The following is a 13,249-nucleotide window of genomic DNA, read 5'->3' as shown; positions in this document are numbered from 1 at the left end:
CCAGGTTGATCAACTTACTGTGGGAATTTGGATCGACAATGCTGGAGTCGGACCCTGAAAATAAGCCAAGGCGACCCGGGTTCAGCGCTTGGCACTCGCGACATGACGCCCGGCCTTGCCGTGGTCAGAAAGGCTCACCCTTGCGAAGAGTGGGATCTGCCCCAGTTTATGGAAATAAAGATTTTACACTCCAGCCTTTGTACTTGCTTGAATGCCTGCTTAAGCACCTACTGGCAAGAACCTAAGGTAGGTAGGTGGAAGAGGACATGTTTGGAGAGTAATGAAACTTGATTCAGTGTTCAACTTTGGAAGTGTACGTACTGTAGTCGCAGGATCGAGTTCTGACAACCCCAAGAGCTACCTAAAGTACAATACTTACCAGCATGATCGATCTTTATGAGATACCTCGGCAGATAAAATCTGGTTCAAGGATACCTATTTCTAACCTCGAGCAGAAGACAAGACAGTTAATTTCTCTCCAGAGATGCATGCACTATCTTATCAGCCGACGAGGCGGTCAAGTGAGGCAAAATAATAGCCCCACCGAAATGTTCCAAAAACTCTCCGCCGACAATCAGTGATCTAGAGTCTACGCTGAGCGTCAGTGTATTACGCACGCTCGATCACTTCACAGACTAGACATAGCATCTCTGGTTTGATGACTGATAGGACAGACCCATAATGTCCAACACCATCTCTGAGACGTCATCATCGACCGCTGCGGTTGCTTCCACATCCACCAAGGCTCTTGGAATGAGGAGAAATGGTTGGTTTTTCCGGCATTACTTCACCACAGACTGTTTCGCAGAGGCTGACAAATAGGGCAGGCAAACAATGGCATCCGCCAAAAAAGGCCTTCCGTCCGGGGTCGGGTCTGACGTCCTACGAGAAACGAGCGAAAGAGCGGTTAGCTACCGCTGCAATGAAGGCGAAGGAGAAGGAACTGAAGGACGAGAAAGAAGCAGAGCGCCAGGTTTGTCGCACCGTTCCGTGTACCTCTTGGCTCTGCTAATGATTGACTGCAGAGACGGATACAAACGATCCGTGACAGGCGGGCGGCCAAGGAAGAGAAGGAGCGGTACGAAAAAATGGCAGAGAAGATGCATAAGAAGCGGGTTGAGCGCCTCAAACGCAAAGAGAAGAGGAACAAAGCGCTCAACTCTTGAGTAGGCGAAACAGGATGCATGGGAACACACCTCGGTGGCATTTCTAGTGCTCCAGGTGTTCGTCGTGGGCGTTCACCCACCGTCTTAGGTACTCAGAGAGAAACCTCGCTCCTCAGCTCTGGCACTTCTCGATACTAGCATCATACGGGCATCAGAGCCTCCGTATCGCAGTGCACAGGGCTCTTCCGGCTGTGAAGGGCTCAAATCCCGCCCGAAGGTCATCTCGCGTTCCCCTCTCCCCGCAGAACCTGTCCTTTCGGTTTTTCTGAAAGATTGTGTGTTGTTGGGTGGCAGCATTATGGCATACTTATGGAGTGGGGGACGGGAGTGTGCTTGAAAAGAACAAATAGCCATCTCTCCAAGGCAGACACTTCCAATAAACAACATCGGCAGTACAAGAATTGACATTCTTACTTGAAGTTTCAACATGTGTACATCACACGAGAGGAAATATGTTGATAATGCTGGCTCTAGAACGATTTACCGGTATCGAGGCAAGCGGGCGTCAGAATAGTTGATTGATGGAAGTTCATCAGGAGCTACCTCGATGGTAACAACCAATATACTTGTCATATCCTTGCCCTGGGACTCGGAAGGGCTATCCCACTACCTGAAACCGATGGGATTGATGGACTATGGATAGTCAAGGACTTTTGCTGCTAGCAGTCCGTCAACTAATCTGACTACCATTTGCGAGGATAGCACAGCATCCGTGGACACTTCAAGCTGAAGCATGTGAAAGGCCTGACGTGCACGTGGTGCTCCGCCCCACTACTACGTAAGGTTCAACGGCGGCAGGGTTTAGCTTCCTCAGCCTTGATTCCGTACTGGTACTTGGAGAGAGCGCCTTTCCATCCTCATCTTGGAGTTCCAGAGTACTACCTACACTCCAGTGCGCTGAGCGTTGGCTCAGGTGGCTTGCGCGCTTTGCAATGCCTAATAATGCGGGAGAAAGCTCCAAGTATGCGTCCCATACTCGACCGCGCCATCAGATAACCCGTTCAATCACGGAACTCTCGTCACTTTCATCACCCATTCGATTACATCGACATAATCACCAGCACCAGCAGAATGGGCAGAAACTTCGCGACGACAAACTTTCTGTCCCCCATTCGGCGGCACCAGCGCTCCATACTCGATCATCTCTTGACAATCCGAGAGCCGACACGGCGACACCCAGTATCACTCCCAATCCGAGCAGGAGGGCAAGCCTCCTAACGGCTTCCGAAGTAACGCAGTTATCACAACAGAGGAATATGGAGGATGAATTGAGGATGGAAAAAGAAAGGACGGCGGAGAGGACTAGGTATGTGCTGGAAGTCCTGCTCCTGCGAACGGACTATGCTCAGCAGCAAAACTGACAACGACTACAGTGGATTGAAGCAAGCTTTGGTAGAGCTTAATGCTTTCTCCACCCTGACAACACGCCGTCTCGATGATACTTACTATTCGGTGCTCGAGAAACTTGGTGCTCTGCAGGGTACGGTGATGGCCATGAAAGAGCTTGCTGCAATGTCTCAAGAGCTGAACGCAAGTTTCGATGACGATGCCGAAGAGTTGGTTAAGGATGTGGAGTCACAACTTGATGCATTTGGAAACTTTGACGAACAAGAAAAGAGGATACAGATGTTGCAGAGTCGAATTCACGATGGCCGCGAGAAGATTCAGCGGCTGAGCGAAAGGGTTGATGTAGTCCGCGAGCGGGTGGAAGGCTGGGAGAGAGCCGACAGGGAGTGGCAAGAGAGGACGCGCAAGAGGCTCAGGATGATCTGGCTTGTCATGTCCGTCCTGATATGTCTCTTGATCGCTCTCCTTGTCAGCGCCCAGTACATACCGGGTGGACTCGACACAGCGACCGTTCGCTTCACAAACCAAAGCATTTCGAAGCTTCGCGACATGGGCAGAGAAATGACAGAGAGCAATCGAAATTCTGGCGATGTGAGTGAACGACTCGATAGACTACTTGGCAAGACGAATGCATCAACGCAGAGCAATGGTCGTTGGATGCACGTCTTTGATGAACTCTAGATTATATCCCCCCGTACTAGCATGATTAAACGGCTTGAAAGCTCGCATCGTTACGTTATGCAGACACCTCCCACCCGTTCAACCTTGATGGCCACGCTGCTACGAGGTGAGTAAATTGCTAGGTCTTCAGCAATCTTGTCGTCTTCCAGTACCGCCTGGTCAAGCTACCAAAGCGTTCCATTTGGATTGTGGCCTGTGCAAGGAGGGATCATCGGTTGGTCGTTCCTGTTGATCACTCAGACTTGACGCCGTGGTCCCAGATGTCCCATTCAGGCATGTGAGATCCGAGCTGATAAAAGGTCGGGGACGCGTCACACCGCGCGGTATGATGTAACTTCTTGTTCAGCTCGAAGGAGCGAGGATTGCACTGCGATACTTACGGAGTACTAGACCTAATCTAATCTGAATGACCTGCTGAGTTTGTGTTGAGCAAAGTGCTGTCAACCGGAGCATGCCCACGGATCCCGTGGATGATTTCGGTGATCGCTATATCACTCATTACCTACTCGTAGGTAGCTGCCAAGGTAGTCTGTTCTCGTCACCTTTATTTCAAGACAAACGTACAGCATAGCTACCTACCTCAGTAATTAGATCGTCGTTGACCACGAGAATGACTGTCGCCGTAATTTCTCGGCGAGCCCGCGCAGTATTACGGAGACCTGGGGCTTAGCTCTGCCCTCGTGAGTCCCTGGCGCATCTCCCTGGCGCATCACCATGCAGCGCCTAGAAATCACATACCCACCAATTTCCAGGTTGGAAGTTTACGCGCCATCCACTAGGAGGGCGTCTAAGTAGTGCCGCCGGCCGTACTTCCGCTCGTCATCACCTCCAACCTCCACTACCTTAGTACCTACTTTTTGGCCTTACCTACCTAAAGTAGCCAGTGTTCCTTGCTTTGCGAGCTGGTCGCGATTTTCTGTTCTCTGTCATTTCTTCTCCCTTTGGTTGTTTTTTGCAGTTCCGTCGTTGTTGAGCATACTGTTAGATACCAATCTTTCACGACTCTCGATTCGACATGTCTCGAGATGCGCTAAATACAGCCAAGGGCAACCCCGATGGCACAGCAGTGGGAGCCGCCGAAGACGTCACCAACGCTGAGCGAGGACCCCGCCAACAAGGCCTTGACAGCTCGGCCGCACCACCAACGCAGACACTTACAGGGAAACAAGAGCATTGTGTGTTTACCTTCCTCTTCTATCCATACATCATGCAATGCAGTGGCTAATCAGATACTGGGACTCCAGACCTCAAGCGCGAGCTCATCGCGGAGCAAGTGAGGTGGGAAATTGCGGAGCTCAACTCGCCTACTGCCCTTCGCAGATTCGGCGCGCCCTTCAAGTCGGACTTTGGCGAGGTGTCGCCGCTTGATTCGGAGCTTCCAATCCTTCGATACATCTTTGTGCACCATGTCCGCGAATTTCCCTTTCTCGACAAGGCGAAGGAGAAGGAGTTCTGGCAGGACAAGCTGCAGACAGTATGTCGACTTTCTAAGCTTTGACCGAGCTTCCCTTGCCATGGAATGGTTGCTAACTACTTGTCGTATGCTTGCTTTAGTTCCTGGAGTCCTTTGCGAGCAAGAATATCTCGTCCTCGGAAGATAGGCTAGAAGAGACGAAGCGAAGGAAATTGGCATTGAAAGCACAGAAACTCACGGAGTTGATGATGGTGTCCGGTGTCCGCACGTCTTCTGGTTTCGAGGAACGAATAAGGTTCACCGAGATGGAAATCGTCGACCGAGATGCTATCGAGACTGGTGTGCTCTCCACGTTGCCTGAAGGGAACTATATCAACAGCTGGGATGTGAACGTGGCTGGAGTACGGATAACGTCCATCAAAAGGACCATTCGATCTCACAAACATGCTGTAAGCTGGCTCTCCTGCTGAAGATCCCCCCTTGCATCCACCGCTAAACGCCTCACAAGGAATTCATCTTGCGAGTGAAAAGAAAAGGAGAGCTCGAATTCTTCGTCGGCCGGCGGTACGGTGACTTCAGCCGCTTGCACAAAGCTTTACGCACCGAATTGCCTGGCAAAGTACTTCCACCACTCCCCAAGAAGAACAAGACCAACACAACAGCTCCTAGTATGTTGAGCGGTTTCATGGGTGGCAACGACTCTGATGCTTCATCTATCTCCTCTGTCTCCACACAAGTCGTTCTACCAGGCAATGGGAATGCTCTAGGCGAGTCTATGAAGACGCTTTCAGTAAGAGGTAAGTGCAGGGACAATGCATGGCAAAATTTCCAGTATTGATGGCCAGCAGAACACAGGAGAGCCGGGTCTACTACGTCAAATAGAGCATCACCACGACCGTCGACTGACTCACGAGCGCCAACACCCTTGAGCGGTGTCAAGAATGACGGTAGTAGCGATGAGGTGAGTAACTGACCCTTTGAGTCAAACAGCAACTTGCAGGTCAGAGTGCTCATGTACGTGTAGAACATCATCTTGTGGCGTGAGAACCAGAGAATCTCGCTTCGAGCGTTCTTGCGAACGCTCTTGCACAATCCCCAAATTGCCCGAACCAAGGCTATCCAGGACTTCCTCACCCGGGATCCACTAACGCCCAAGGATGAGGATGTGGAAGATATCGTCCGCCGGAAGGCAGTCGACGAGAAACGTATGGAGGAGCAGAAGAAATTTTACGAGATTGCCCGCAAGCGAGCTGCGGAGCTCGATGTCTACATGGAGCAGTATGTGCTGAGATCGTCCGGATTAGGAGAAGCAAGCTAATCCCTCGACAGGTTCCGCCAAGATATTGTAGAGCACAACGGCTTGACGATGTTGTTCAAGGAGATCAAGGAGAAGAACACGATACAAGATCTGAGTCTACAGTATCAAAAGTTCGCAGAGTGGCTCCGAATCGAAGTCGCAGCGACGATTTACCACCTGTTCCTGGCCGAGGACAACTCGCCCGAACTGTTTGCCCAAGCCCGGAGAATACACTCGCTCATCCCTTACACGCTCATCAAGAACGTCATCAGGGTAGCGAACCCTGCAGCTGTCATGTCCGGGATTCTGGACATCTTTCTGGCACAGCCCTTCGGTGCCCGATCCCTTATGCAGCGGATTTTCTCGGTCACGCTCAACGACGGGATTCGGAGCTTTCAGAAGTCCATTGATGCGCTGGCAGTGAAGATTGGTGATCCCGTGTTCGTTGAAAAGCTCAAGCTGTACACCGAATGTGAGGAGCACATCAAAATTGCTATGCGGGAGGAAGCCGAGAGCGAGGATATCGATATTATTGTTGCTATTCTCCGATCGGACCTCATTGAGCCGCCTTTGAGCCCAGAGCAGATCGGAAGGCTGTACAACGCCTACGTGGCCTTCAACAGTGCCGTGGAGAATGTGGACGAAGAGTTGAAGCAAGGAGCACAGCTGTTCTCGTACCTGAAGCAGCTGATGAAGCTCTACTTGAGGCAGCGCGATAAACTCATGATGCTGAATCTGATCGAAGAACCGGTTACATTGCAGTTGTTCAGGGATCTCTTCACCATCTTCTACGAACCACTGGTACGAGTCTACAAATCGGCCAACGTCTACAGCAGCGTCACCGATTTCGCTGTGTTCTTTGACGACATGATACAAGTACGTGTGATCAAGCTACAGCTCTGATGCTACCTATCAAATTCAAGATGCGATGAAAAACCCTAACTTCGATTACCAGGTTGTCGATAAGTGCCGAGAAGAAGATGCGTCGGCAGATCCGAATCAGACTGTGCAGGCTTTCATCGATCTTTGCCAACGCCACGAACACAACTTCTATAAATTCGTCCACGAGGTTCACACTCATGACAACGGGTTGTTCGCGCAGCTGATGGGCTGGATTGAGAGCATCCTGGACTTCCTACGACACGGTCCGAAGAGCGGCACGCTTGACATCAACGCTTTGTTCGAGGGCGCCACGAGCAGTGGAACTCTAGATAAGGCGAAGGCCATCGCGGAAGTGAACGAGCTGATTGCCTGGCAAGAAGCACGGAAAAAGTGGCATCATGACAAGACGCGACAGAAGATGGCAGCTGAGAGTGGTGACGGCTTGACGACGGTGCCCGTTGGGTTCAAGTCGAGCGACTTTGGGCTCAATGAGGTTGATCTCGAGGACATGGCTTTTGACGACGACTCGGAAGAGGAGGCAGATGAGGAGGAAGAGGACGAGCTTGATCCCATCGAGGCTGAAAGGCGCAGGAGGGCAAAGCAGCAGGATCGATTGCGTAGAACAGCGGGCGAGCCGGTCAAGCCGAGCATCACAGAGGTTCACAAACTCAAGGAGAATTTCTTGATCATGCTTCGGATGGTACTGGCTGAGTAGGCTCGTGATTGGAGTCAGGGAACTGCCCGCCTGCATACTGCCAGCCTTGGCCAGGCTGGCTCTGCGTATATAGCCCCTGATATAGCATCGAGTGGCTTTGGAGTAAATGGGTAAATGGGAGGATGTAGAGATGTTAAATAGAATATTCTTTGTGATTAGCGCATCAAAACAGCAGGTTGTGTGTGTCGGCCAGGGTATTAGGTAGATACTGCACTGCTTTCAAGCAGACCAGTAAGAAAAATGCATGCATTCACCATCACCAATTGATTTATTATGAGAACCCCGGTGGCCCGGAGCGAAGAAGAGTTGCACACATTTTGGGTGAGGCTTGAAATGATGAGAACAGAAGTTGACCTCAGAACGGTTTGCACATGCTCGCTGTATCGTCATTTATTGAACATGGGGAAACTTTGTAGCCTCTTATCACTTAGACGTAGAAGGTACCTAACGCCCGAAGTACCAAGAAGCAATGATCAGAATGGTTGACGGAAGTTCATCCGGAGAAATCCACTGGTAACACTGGGCTAACATGGCACAGCACATCTTTATTATATGGTCCATCACCAGGTCCCCACGAGTAAACATGTCTGGCTTAGTCAGGTCGGAAGGACGCAACAACGGACCAATCCCGACGACACAATTACTGATTAGCCGAGGTGTACCGACCCGATTTGTGGCCCGTGCACGATGGCGCTCGAGTTCTGTACGGAAGCATCTCCAAGTCTAGGAATCATCATCCACCCTTACCATCGCTCTCCCTTTGTGAAGTGTCTTGCAGGACAAGAAGACCCGGAGACCCTGACCTTCAATCACAGCCTTCTCGTGGTCATACCAGCGACACAGCCGAGTCAATCGCGCCATCACCCACAATGGCATCCTCAATGGCCTGGAGAAGGCTTGCTTCGGCACCATCAGTACGTGTTTTTCCCCGACATCCCCGATGCTGCTGCTGCAGAGAACGAATGTCAATTGCTCAGGAGCAGCTCGTGTGCTAACACAATACCATTCCACAGCTCTCTCGCGTCTCGAGAAGTCAAGCGAGGACTTTCTCTACCACCCGCCCTGCCGGTTCGTCCCCCAGCCCAAGCATGCTCGCGCATCACATGTTTGCTCTTCGGAATAGCCACTGACAAGGATGTTCTCAAACAAACAGCCCGGATCATTGCCAACGCGCCTCTGCGAGCGAAGGAGGCATCTCCTTTTGTCAGCACAAAGTACCCCGTCATTGTGAGTACCCTCTTTCTTGCGAGTCATTCTTACAAAATCCTTGCGACTTGTGCTCGGGATCGAGGAATCAATGAGCTGACTTGCGTCCGCCCACCAGGATCACGAGTACGATGCCGTTGTAGTCGGAGCGGGTGGTTCGGGTCTTCGTGCCGCCTTCGGTCTGGCCGAGGCCGGGTTCAACACCGCCTGCATCTCCAAGCTGTTCCCTACCCGAAGTCACACTGTCGCCGCACAGGGTGGTATCAATGCTGCCCTCGGAAACATGCACGAGGACGACTGGAGATGGCATATGTACGATACCGTCAAGGGCTCCGACTGGCTCGGTGATCAGGATGCCATTCACTATATGACCCGCGAGGCTCCGGCTTCGATTGTCGAGCTCGAGAATTACGGCTGCCCCTTCTCCAGAACAGAGGACGGCAAGATGTAGGTGGACAATTATGCTCCAAGCCACGCCATGACACGCCCGCTAACGTTACTCTCAACACAGTTACCAGCGAGCATTTGGCGGCCAGTCGCAAAAGTTCGGTAAGGGTGGTCAGGCGTACCGGTGCTGTGCCGCCGCTGATCGAACCGGCCACGCCCTCCTGCACACCCTCTACGGCCAATCCCTCAGGCACAACACGAACTACTTCATCGAGTACTTCGCCCTCGACCTGATCATGGAGGATGGCGAGTGCCGTGGTGTTCTGGCTTACAACCAGGAGGACGGTACCCTGCACCGTTTCCTCTCGACCAACACCGTCCTGGCTACTGGCGGTTACGGCCGTGCCTACTTCAGCTGCACTTCGGCCCATACCTGCACTGGTGACGGAATGGCTATGGTCGCTCGTGCTGGTCTTCCCAACCAGGATCTCGAGTTCGTTCAGTTCCACCCCACCGGTATCTACGGAGCCGGCTGCCTGATCACCGAGGGTGCTCGCGGTGAGGGTGGTTACCTGCTCAACTCCGAGGGTGAGCGGTTCATGGAGCGTTACGCTCCTACTGCCAAGGATCTGGCCAGTCGTGATGTCGTCTCTCGGTCCATGACCATGGAGATCCGTGACGGTCGTGGCGTTGGTCCCGACAAGGACCATATCTATTTGCAGCTGAGCCATCTTCCCGCCGAGATTCTGCACGAGCGTCTGCCTGGTATCTCTGAGACTGCCGGTATTTTTGCTGGCGTTGATGTCACCAAGCAGCCCATCCCTGTCCTGCCCACTGTCCACTACAACATGGGTGGTATCCCCACCAAGTACACCGGTGAAGTCCTGACCGTCGATGAGAGCGGCAACGACAAGGTGGTTCCTGGTCTGTTCGCTTGCGGTGAGGCTGCCTGCGTGTCTGTCCACGGTGCCAACCGTCTCGGAGCCAACTCGCTGCTTGATCTCGTTGTCTTCGGCCGTGCCGTTTCCCACACCATCCGCGACAACTTCACCCCCGGCCAGAAGCAGAAGCCCGTCAGTGCTGATGCCGGTGCTGATTCTATCGAGGTGCTCGATCAGATCAGGACATCTGACGGCCCCAAGAGCACCGCAGAGATCCGTCTTGCCATGCAGAAGACCATGCAGACCGATGTCAGCGTCTTCAGGACCCAGGAGAGCTTGGACGAGGGTGTCCGCAAGATCGCCGAGGTCGATGGTACCTTCTCCCAGGTCGGTATCAAGGACCGTAGCATGATCTGGAACTCCGACCTCGTTGAGACTCTGGAGCTGAGGAATCTGCTGACCTGCGCGTAAGTTGACAAATTTTTCTATCTGTATGCCATCAATGCTGATTGCTTGCCACCAGTACCCAAACCGCCACCGCTGCCGCCACCCGGAAGGAGTCTCGCGGTGCCCACGCAAGAGAGGATTATCCCGACCGTGACGACGAGAACTGGATGAAGCACACTCTGAGCTGGCAGAAGAAGCCTCACGGCAAGGTCGATCTCTCGTACAGGAGGGTTATTGGCCACACCCTGGACGAGAACGAGTGCAAGGCTGTCCCCCCCTTCAAGCGCGTGTACTAAAAGAGAGGTGCTTCAGCGAATCATACCATATAGATAACGGACGTCTGGAAAGCGGGGATGCAATGAAGCCGAAGTGGATGAGGAGGGAGGCTGTGCGATACTCTGCGCTTGGTGTCTGTGAGCGGCGGGAGGAATTAGCCACACTTGTCCCGGCTTTTTACAGCGTGCGGGTGTCTGTAACTTTTAAGGCTCCATAGGCGAATCTGTGTACATGGGAGGTGTATTTCAAGTCGACAGCATTGGACGAGTTTCGTTTGTTATGGAAAAATACAACCAATTCAAAAAGTATCATACATGTGTGCGTCGAATGGTCATGCTCGCTATGGTACATGAATGAAAGAGGGTACGAATACTGACTACATACAATTCAAGAGAGGGTGTAAAGAAAGGCTTAATCCGCTACTTAGCCCAAAGTGATATATCCATCTGATTTCTTTCTGGGACTGTCCTTTTCTCGGTTCAAATCAGTGTTCACTGACATCCTCGCGAGTCGCAACTTCATCTTCGCGGAACAACTGTCTACGAGTAGGTCGCCAGCGTTCAAAAGGTAGGATGCTCGCAAACAATTACAAGATGGTCTGCTTCATCGTGCCCAAAAATGGTGGGACTTTCTCCTCGTTATATCATCCCAGTCCTGGCTTCACCGGGTCCAGCGCCTGCCGCCGCCGTCGAGGTCTCATGAGGTTGCCCGTTTTGACCGCGGACCCGGGCGCCACCCTCGCCGCGAGACTCCGCGCCGCTGCTTCTGGTGGTGGAAGCCTCTGTGGCGAGCTCGGCCGCGGGAGGGTGCGCCTCGCCGCGGCGCTCGCGCGCCATCCAGCCGAGGAAGAGGGGCACGTCCTTTGCGATCTGGCCCGGGACGGCGAGAACCTGCAGCCACTGCGGCAGGACGCCGCGGGCGTCGCTGGCCGTCGCCATCAGCCACTCGATCTCGTCGCCGCCGGCGCTATCCATCCGCCGGATGCGCTCGACGCTCACGTACGCGGCGATGACGGTGCCCTTGTCCCGGCTGAGCTGGGCCTGGGGCGCGCCGCGGAAGCCCGGGTCGAGGGTGACGCTGACGACGAGGAACTCGTCGCGGGGCGGGCGCACGGCGGCGCAGGTCATCTGCAGGACGGGGAAGGTGCGGTCCTTGAGCAAGGGGCGGCCGATGCGGTGGCGCATTTCCTCCACCTTGAGGGTGAAGTCGCCCCAGGCCTGCTGCTGCCCGCCGCGGGCCTCGTCGGCGAGGGCGGCCTCGACGCCGGCGCAGCCGGAGCGCCAGACCATGGCCTCGCGGGCGCCGACGACGGTGGGCGTGAAGGCGTCCTCGGACTCGGCGTGGCGGTCCTTGAGGCGCGCGCGGAACTCGGCCCACGAGGCCGTGCCCGCGGCCGCGGCGTCGCGGTGCACCGACCGCCGGCACACCCACGTCTCGGGCTTGGTGGCGCGGGGCGCCGTGCCGGGCGCCTTCTCGTTGCGCGTGGCCGTGACCTGCAGCCGGGTGACGGGGATGACGCGCTCGTAGAGGTCGACGGGGGCGTCCGAGTCGCGGTACGTCTTGCGGCCCTTGGGCTTCCACACGGAGGCGGCGGCGGCGGCGGGCTTGGCACCGGCGGAGGCCGGCGACCCGGACTTGGGCGCCACGGCGTCGATGAAGGGCACGGCTTCCTGCAGGAGGGAGATGAGGAACGGTGCCAGCTCGGCCGGTGAGGCGTCTGGCTTGGGCAGCTGGTCGGTCTGCAGGCCCCAGAGCCGCAGCATAGGCCCGATTCGTTCGGTCATGATAGCGGCTGGCTGGTTTCGTAGTGCGCTTCTTGGCAGCGGCTTGTGTCTTCGAACACAGCAATTGGGTAGAAAGAGAGAGAGAGAGAGAGAGAGAGAGCGATCTACAATCTCAAACGGCAAACGATGCCTCGAGATCCTCAACAAATTTTTATTCTTGAGGTGTCGTAGACGAGGCCAAATAAGTTATGTAGCGATGCAGAGAAGAGAGAGAGAAGATGAACCTGGCGAGGGATAGCGGTTCATATGGATGGTCTTGGCGCTAGCTGGAGCTCTTACAGACGTGTCTGATCTGGTGTAGGTGTAAGTCCAGGCGCCCGCTGTTCCGGGTCAATCGGCTGCAGTGGTGAGGCGAGGCGAAGCGACACGATGATGAGGAACATGGATGGTGTCTACGCAACCTCTTGTTGGCATCTGTGGATGTCGCCTACAGACGCGTGCGCCCTGTGCAAGTACTCCGTAAGTCTGCTTCAGCTCCGCCTCCGCAGAAGCCTTAATCTCCCGGATCAAAATGTCTACTCCTCGCCGCTGTCCGAGCTGGCTGCAGGGAAGGGCTGCCAGCTCTGCATCCCTGTTTCAGCGCTTGCCGGGATGGCTGCGTCATTCATGCCGCTGCCAATTAACTTGGAAGGGCAGTGTCCCTGATCGGCCTGCAACACCCAACTGACACTCAGGCGCAGATCCAGACAGCCACACACACACCGGCATGCATCGTCAAGTTGCGAAGGTGAACGCCTCTCTGATATGAACGTAATTCGTCGATTAA

General features: G+C 54.2%; 5 protein-coding genes across 5 annotated transcripts; 4 read left to right on the top strand and 1 right to left on the bottom strand.

The window, feature by feature from the left end:
• Positions 1–681: 681 nt before the first annotated feature.
• Positions 682–1,166, top strand: E0L32_000671 (uncharacterized protein; the record flags this gene model as incomplete). The annotated part of the gene is made up of 3 exons (XM_031141379.1): positions 682–766; positions 828–973; positions 1,026–1,166. 3 exons carry the CDS (start codon positions 682–684, stop codon positions 1,164–1,166), a joined length of 372 nt encoding a protein of 123 aa, XP_030995988.1.
• A 1,341-nt stretch (positions 1,167–2,507) lies between these two features.
• E0L32_000670 (uncharacterized protein) lies at positions 2,508–3,194 on the top strand (the record flags this gene model as incomplete). Its single annotated transcript, XM_031141368.1, has 1 exon — positions 2,508–3,194. One exon carries the CDS (start codon positions 2,508–2,510, stop codon positions 3,192–3,194), a length of 687 nt encoding a protein of 228 aa, XP_030995987.1.
• Positions 3,195–4,209: 1,015 nt separating this feature from the next.
• On the top strand, positions 4,210–7,502 carry E0L32_000669 (uncharacterized protein; the record flags this gene model as incomplete). The annotated part of the gene is made up of 8 exons (XM_031141357.1): positions 4,210–4,369; positions 4,424–4,668; positions 4,749–5,057; positions 5,117–5,405; positions 5,457–5,569; positions 5,633–5,886; positions 5,938–6,781; positions 6,861–7,502. The coding sequence occupies 8 exons, from the start codon at positions 4,210–4,212 to the stop codon at positions 7,500–7,502; spliced, it is 2,856 nt and encodes a 951-aa protein (XP_030995986.1).
• Positions 7,503–8,189: 687 nt separating this feature from the next.
• On the top strand, positions 8,190–10,719 carry E0L32_000668 (uncharacterized protein; the record flags this gene model as incomplete). Its single annotated transcript, XM_031141346.1, has 4 exons — positions 8,190–8,729; positions 8,827–9,155; positions 9,220–10,443; positions 10,500–10,719. The coding sequence occupies 4 exons, from the start codon at positions 8,190–8,192 to the stop codon at positions 10,717–10,719; spliced, it is 2,313 nt and encodes a 770-aa protein (XP_030995985.1).
• A 618-nt stretch (positions 10,720–11,337) lies between these two features.
• On the bottom strand, positions 11,338–12,483 carry E0L32_000667 (uncharacterized protein; the record flags this gene model as incomplete). The annotated part of the gene is made up of 1 exon (XM_031141334.1): positions 11,338–12,483. One exon carries the CDS (start codon positions 12,481–12,483, stop codon positions 11,338–11,340), a length of 1,146 nt encoding a protein of 381 aa, XP_030995984.1.
• Positions 12,484–13,249: the final 766 nt, after the last annotated feature.

The sequence above is a fragment of the Thyridium curvatum genome (genome assembly GCF_004353045.1).
Source record: "Thyridium curvatum strain D216 chromosome Unknown NODE_2_length_892811_cov_85.036431, whole genome shotgun sequence".
Taxonomy (NCBI): domain Eukaryota; kingdom Fungi; phylum Ascomycota; class Sordariomycetes; order Thyridiales; family Thyridiaceae; genus Thyridium; species Thyridium curvatum.
The sequence above is the reverse complement of the archived record's forward strand: the minus strand, read 5'-3'. Positions and strand labels throughout refer to the sequence as shown.